The sequence below is a fragment of the Octopus bimaculoides genome, chromosome 13 (genome assembly GCF_001194135.2).
Source record: "Octopus bimaculoides isolate UCB-OBI-ISO-001 chromosome 13, ASM119413v2, whole genome shotgun sequence".
Classification (NCBI taxonomy): Eukaryota; Metazoa; Mollusca; class Cephalopoda; order Octopoda; family Octopodidae; genus Octopus; species Octopus bimaculoides.
In genome coordinates, this window is record NC_068993.1 from 44,616,272 (window position 1) to 44,624,036 (window position 7,765).

The following is a 7,765-nucleotide window of genomic DNA, read 5'->3' on the forward strand; positions in this document are numbered from 1 at the left end:
CATAAAAGACACCATTTCGAGCGTGGCCGTTTTCGTGCGGGTGACACGTAAAAGCACCCACTACACTCTCTGAGTGGTTGGCGTTAGGAAGGGCATCCAGCTGTAGAAACTCTGCCAAATCAGACTGGAGCCTGGTGTTGCCATCCGGTTTCACCAGTCCTCAGTCAAATCGTCCAACCCATGCTAGCATGGAAAGCGGACGTTAAACGATGATGATGATGATGATGCACTACTGAAATTGGGGTGCAACTAATATGCCCATGTGTCTTTTAGGCCATCATTTATGGTAGTTTATCATTCTATTGATTTTTGCCACCTTTGCTGTCTAAGAAAGTGGCAATATGTACCTGGGGTATTTATTTCAAAATGTAAAACTTTAATTCAATTAATTTATTTATTTACTTTAATTCTGATTTACAGAAAATCTGCCTCAATAAACTCTATCTAATCCAGGGAAGCAAGGAAAAGTGGATGTTAAAATGATGATGATGATGATGATGATTATGATCATGATGGTGCTAAAAACTGGAGTTTTCAGCAATCTACAGCTGGTGGTTCTTGATTGCAGTGATGGGCATAGGTCAGTTTGTATGAATGAAACAAGATATGTCGCATCTGGGGCACAACAGTTGTAAACATTTTTACTTGATCTCAGATGGTCAAATGTTCAATAGACCAAAGTTCTGTAGTTTGTATGCCAAGGAAAATGAAATCCAAAAAATAAAAAAACCCATCTCCACCTCTAAAAATCTCAGTTATATGTTTCAGCTAATTGTATTTGAAATAGCCAGGAGCACAGGAGCAGTCGAGTCTCCATTTCATAGTTCATCTCTGAATTGGGTTTGAGACTGTTGGGATTATTGGATGAACTTTCAGAGGTCATGTGGCTGCTCCTGCTTTCCCCTCCTCCCTTACCCCTCTCACATTCATACAACAATATAAGTATTGATTTCAAACTTTGACATAAGGCCAGCAATTCTAGGGATAGGGATAGTCAATTACATTGACTTTGTGCTCAACTGATATCTATTTTATCGACCCCGAAATGATGAAAGTCAAAGTCAACTTTTGCAGGATTTGAACTCAGACTGTAAAGAACCAGAAGAAATGCATCTAAACATGTTTTTGCTGGTGTGCTAATAATTCTGGGAGTTCAACACCTTATATATAACAATATAGAACCTACAAATCAAGAGATACATAAACAGCCCAGTAGTAAACTTGGAGTAGAGAGGGCTTGTCATTGATGAATTTGAAAATGGTGATGAAAGACTTTGACAAACCTGACTTATTGATTAACTGAATGGTTATTCAAACAATTGATTAGTTAATTCGTTAAATGAAGCTGCAATTGATAAATAATAAAGAAGTGAAACAGAACCAATGCATGTTTATCATTGGCATAGTGATCCTCCCAAAGGAAAAAGAACATATCAAATAAACTTTTCTGAAATGATATATATTAGCATAAAACCCAATGAGAAATTTAAAAAATATTTATAGCGTAGAAAATTTTTTTTCATAAATTCTAGTTTTATTTTTAGATATAAACTGAATTTGAAAAAAAAAGAGATAATTTAGAAGAAAATCATTGAAAAAAAAAATTGTTGTTTCATTTAATTTCATTATTTCGGCTCCTGTTGGGGTTGTTCTTACATTCTTATATTGAGGTGGACTATAATGCTATACGGTAATTTAATAATCCATTAAGCCTTAGCAATTCATGCTAAGACAGTACAATGTTATACTGTAAGACCCAACAATAGTTTAAGTCAACTGGTGATGGAAAAGAGTGAAGTATGAAGGCTGGTGTGTCCTCTGCTTTTCATTTAACAGGAGATTGGGGGGGGGGGCACTCCGTCGCTTACGACGTCGAGGGTTCCAGTTGATCCGATCAACGGAACAGCCTGCTCGCGAAATTAACGTGCAAGTGGCTGAGCCCTCCACAGACACGTGTACCCTTAACGTAGTTCTCGGGGATATTCAGTTTGACACAGTGTGACAAGGCTGACCCTTTGAAATACAGGTACAACAGAAACAGGAAGTAAGAGTGAGAGGAAGTTGTGGTGAAAGAGTACAGCAGGGTTCGCCACCATCCCCTGCCGGAGCCTCGTGGAGCTTTAGGTGTTTTCGCTCAAAAAAACACTCACAACACCCGGTCTGGGAATCGAAACCGCGATCCTATGACCACGAGTCCGCTGCCCTAACCACTGGGCCATTGCGCCTCCACTTACAAGAGATTTTAAAGAATTTAGTTCCCACAATTCTTCACCCTATTATGTGGCTCATTGTATTTGACGAAGCCCTCGTTTCTAAAACCTATTTCCATTACTGAAGTCAATACGAAATCGACCTCGTGCTAACTGAAAAAAAAAGGAATCAATACGGTTGTGTATTGGCAGAACCGGTAGAGTGACGGACAAAAGTGCCTCATGGTATTTAGTTGCATACCTTGACACACTAAGTTCAAATGTAGCCGACGTCAACTTCGCCTTTCATCCTTTTTTTTTTTTGCAGTTGATAAAAATAGTATCAGTCGAGTTAACTGGAATCAATTTAATCGACTATATCTTCATTCAAAATATGTGGCTTCATACCAATGCTAAAAAGATCGGCGCAGCTGCAGAAAGAGTCGGGGAAGGGCGCGTTTATGTAGTTAATGTTTTTGTGGTATTTAGTTCCATTTCCGTTCCTGTCTCTTTGTTCTAAGATCAAATACCGCAGGAGTCGACTTAAGTCTTCCACCCCATTCGCGGGGGCAGTTTCAATCGATTTTAAGCATTCATTCATTCATTCCCCTACAAATTTGTAAACCCCGTGCCAATGTGATAAATCAATATTTCTTTAATAAGCAGCATTCTATTGTCATAGTATTAGTCACCAAAACGATGGAAATTCCATTGCAACTACAATCGATTCTGTCGCAAAATAAATAAAATAACAAAAAAGAATAATAATAATAATAATACGAGTGATGATAGAAAAACAAAGTTATTCAGCAGCTTGATGGATCCATGACGCATATATATTGGGAGTCATGTGCGTGACTCTGCCTTCATTCAGTCTGTTATTATTTTCTTCACGGATCTCCTTCATGGAGCAGAAAACTATGCTGTGATTTCTCTAAATAATTACACCACCCTCACTAGCTTCTATCTGTCTGTTTGTATGTATATGTGTGTGCCTTCCTTTGATGATTCCTCCTCCTCCTCGTCTATTAGATTTTCTTTTTTAAACTGGGGACTGAACAGTGAATGGTGATGGATAAGGAATAGTGTTTTAAAGCAAAGCAAGTGCTAAGAAACCGTTATAGCAGTCGACAGGGAAAAGTGTAGAGGAGGGGGCGAGAGAAATAGAGACATATAGAGAGAGGACGACGCAGAGATATACACAGAGAGAAGAGACATAAAGAAAGAGACAGACACATTAGCAAAGACAGAGAGAGAGAGAGAAGGATACGTAGGCAAAGGGGATCAGTGAGAGAGATAAACAAAGAGAGAGAGAGACATAGACAGAGGGGGGTGCATAAAGAGATAGAGAGAGAGACATAGACAGAGTGGGAGTGCATAAAGAGATAGAGAGAGACATAGACACACATACACAGAGACAGATAGCTAGCTAGATAGAGAGAGAGAGAGAGACACACATAAACAGAGACAGATAGATAGCTAGATAGAGAGAATAGGGACTGATCAAACAAAATGGTTGTCTTCCGAGAACGCCAAGTAAGGAGAGAGTGGCGGCGGCGACGATGACGAGGTTGTCGGCGACGGCAATGACGAAAGTCACGCTGAATCTCGTCAGTTCTCGCCTCGATCTTGACGTCACTTGTTGCTAACAAAACAACAAGGGGTTGGTCGGAGATATCAACCTTCATTGTCGAAAATACAGAAAGAAGAAGAAACATGATCAGTTGGATTAACAGACATGAATAACGTTACTAAGGCAGGGTCCATGGACGACGAGGACCTTAATGATTCGGTCGACTTTGATTTTTACGAATCCAACGACCAGGAATCTATGAACACCGTTTTCAACAAAGTATACAGCAAGCCGCCTCCTGGCAGACATCGACATTTTCACACTTGCTCGCAAGAAAAAGTTTGTTATGATAGCTTTTGTAGCTCTTCTGCGGCAGGCGGGGAGCCATATCAATATGTCAACGGTTGTTTGAATGATAGCGACATAGATAACATGAAAGGTGCTGTGGATTTGATAGAAGACAAAAACGAACGGATACCTATAGCAACAACTACTATTACTACTACAACAACACCAACCATCGAAGACTGTACGCTGCTAGCAGATGAAAACGATACCCAGTCTAGCCTTGATGTTTCCATTTCCGACGACACGGAAAGTAACCTAAGTGATCTCCCAGATTTCTCTGATGAGGAAAACGGTAAAGAGTCTTCATCGTTCGCCAACCAGCCCCATGGTTCGAAACCAGCTGGTGACACCGGATCGAATCCCAACAAACAGTGTGCGATAAAAACCGAAGACCAAAGAAACACAGTTCGTTTTAAGAACTCCGAACACACCGATTCTGTTGTGGCCGAATCTGGTCCTTCAGATGCTGCAAATTTTATAGACACTGATTTGAGTTCTATAGACGGTGACGACGACGACGATGATGATGATGTTGTTGAAGATGACGACGACGATGATGATGATGATGATGATGAGGATGATGTTGATGACGATGATGATAGTTTAGCGAGTGTAGAAGATAATAGCGAAGATGAAGATGAGTGCAACGTGGATTCTGCACCAACAGATAAATATTTGAAAACATTGGGAAATGGAAAGGCCAGCCAACCGCAGGCGATTCTGCGTAAGAACGTGGGTATCACGCTAGCCGAGAGGTTTTCGCTCCAGCAGAAAACTCATGCGAAACGAAACGGTTATTCGCAGAGTTCGAATCGAAGCGATTTGAACTGCAACACTTTTGAAAGTGATTGTTCGTCGGCCTCAGAAATGACAGATGTGTCTCCCCTGGCTTCTGGTGACAGTAGCCCTACAATGGTTAGAAGGTGTAAATCGGCACCGAATCCGAGTCGTCAACCTTCTTCTCCCCCTTTCTGTGAGCAAAACGGACTCTGTACGGCTACCGATCAGGACAACAGCAATATGGACATGAATTTGATTATGCGAGCTGTTCAAGAGATTGGTAAGGAAGAATATAGTACTAGAGATTCGTCCCCGATTCGGAAAAAAAATCAGCGAACTAGTTTGTCATATAATACATATCAGACTCGTGAAATCGAGAGAGAAAACGAGAGACTTCTGTCTGAGATCTTAAAGCTATCTTCGAACAAAAGCTATAAGAATGCCAAGAAACTGCCTATAAAAACGAAAGTAGCCCATTCTGCTATCAACAGACAGCGTGAACAACGTCGGATTGAGAGGGAAAACGAGGTAATTGATCTTACTTGCATGCATGTCTTACATATATTATTGTGGCTTCCTTCTGCAAACAATTTATCTTTATCTTCTTTGTGTTTGTGTGTTCTTAGAATATATATCGTCAAAGCCCTGCTAACATGTTTTATAAATTATGTTATTGATAATGTGTTCTTACAATGGAAAGCGCTTCCACAGGTTTGTAAGAAGTAAGGAAAGGTTTGAAAATAACTCCCAGTATATGACTGCTACCCTTATTTTTACGACCTTCATCTCTTCTCATACTTTTCAGGCCGATGAAAAGCCAAAACTCCACTTTGTAATAACACTAGCATAAACTATATCATCACGTTTGTCGGGTACCATACAATTGAAGAAATTAAGCTTATGGACAATACTTTCCAACTTCTCGTAATATACATAAACAGCCAAAAGTCTATCTATCTATCTATCTATCTATCTATCTATCTATCTATCTATGTGTGTGTGTGTGTAAGCAATGAATATCGATTTTTCTTTTTACTGATCTATAGTTTGCGTGTAAGGATAGATAACAGTTGTTTTGTTTCTTAAAAAAATGTTAACATAATAAAACAAAAAGATCCACTAATGACTGTATCCTTAAATACACCAACCCCTACTATCATCGACTTGTTCCAAAATTACGTCATATCGAACTCCCATAATAATTTCTTTATAGTCAATGATTTAAATGAATTGAAGTAGTGGGTGGTTAGGTGGGTGTCCTTTCCCCCCTCACACGTTCTTATAATTGGCGCTACCCGTCTGCATTCAGTGTGATAGATAGATAGATAACTTTCTTTATTGAGAAGATAGATAGATGGGCAATCAGAGTTTGTGTGAAGAAGAGCAATGATATAAGATAACTTTTAAAACATTTCACACACGCAAACGTAGTATCTATTATTGTTAGTAATAATAGGGCAAAACAGGCATTTTGCTGAAAATATCAATACGTAATCAGACAAGTCATGTGTGTACAAGAATGTATGTCTGCAACATGCACTTCGTTTCCAGATTCCGGCTTCTTTCACGTGTGTGTGTATCAGATTCCGGTTACTTTTGAAGATATCTGTGTTTGTATATGTAAGCGTCTCTCTCTCTCATATATATATATATATATATATATATATAATGTACATACATATACACACGCCTATCAATTTCATTTGGGTTTTAACCTTGGAGTTTGCTTCATTAAATCCGAACATGTAGTATATATGTATGTGTATATAAATATATAGTATGAACACATGTATGTTGCGCTTACACATGCGCACGTATGTGTGTGTGTACATGTTTGTACTTTAAAAGGCGAGGAAAACTGTACTTCATTCATGAGTAGAATGTGTGTTTTTTTGTATTATTCTACAAGTTTAAGCCTCACATTCTATGTATGTACATACATACGTACGTGCATGCGTGCGTGCGTATGTATGTATGTATGTATGTATGTACATGCGTACGTGCATATGTATGTATCCTATTGTAGTATTTATTTCTATAAATACTCTATTCATCTATATAAAACCTATATAAAAGAATACATCCTAGTGTAGCTTTTACAAGGGAATTCATTTTAAAATATTCATTTCTTTTAAAATAGCTGTTTATGAAAAATAAATTTATTTTCGAAGACGACAAGGAAAAGTAGGCGGGTGAGGAAAAAAAAACAACAAACAAACGATTTAGTGTTTATATAGACCCATGTTCTTTTCTCTTTTATTCTTTTATTAATTTCAGTCATGAAATGCAACCATGCTGGGGCACCACCCTAAACAATTATTAACACCAGTTTGTATTTTACCGATACTATTTGTCGAACCGTTATGTTACAGGAACACCGTAAATAACTCCCTGTGTGTGTGTGTGTGTGTGTATTAATATAGATGTACACTTGTATGTGTGTGTGTGTATATATATATATATATATATATATATATATATATAATGTTTATGCGTATATACATATGGGCGATCTTAAGGTAAGCCTACATATGTAGGTGTGTAAATATATGTGTGTGCCATGATAGATCGTTAGCCACTACACATTACTTTTTTTTCTCTCTCCTTGTTTCTGTCTGTGTCCCTTTCTGTGGAAGAGCGTCGGCTCGAAACGTTAAAGACTTTTTCACATCCCGAGCGTTATACTAATACATCTGTTTGTTGTCTACACCACCTGTCTTCGTCTTTTGTTGTTTTTGTTTTTTGTGAATTCTCCCTATATATATATATATATATATATATATATAGATAGATATATATATATATATATATATTTATATATATATAGATATATAATATATATATATATATATATATATATATATAGATATATAAT

The 7,765-nt window shown here is 37.9% G+C and overlaps 1 protein-coding gene across 2 annotated transcripts in view; it reads left to right on the top strand.

Annotated features, from left to right (window-relative positions):
• Window positions 1-3,569: 3,569 nt before the first annotated feature.
• LOC106880627 (cilia- and flagella-associated protein 97) overlaps window positions 3,570-7,765 on the top strand; it is a 50,928-nt gene continuing 46,732 nt past the window's right edge. The window contains exon 1 of one of the 2 annotated variants that reach the window (XR_001410765.2): window positions 3,570-5,418. Coding sequence is in view for 1 of the 2 variants with exons in the window: in XM_014930663.2 (XP_014786149.1) it covers window positions 3,928-5,418 (1,491 nt within the window). In the remaining variant the exon portion in view is untranslated. The remainder of the gene's footprint in view (window positions 5,419-7,765) is intronic. The other variant, XM_014930663.2, reaches the window with a different exon arrangement.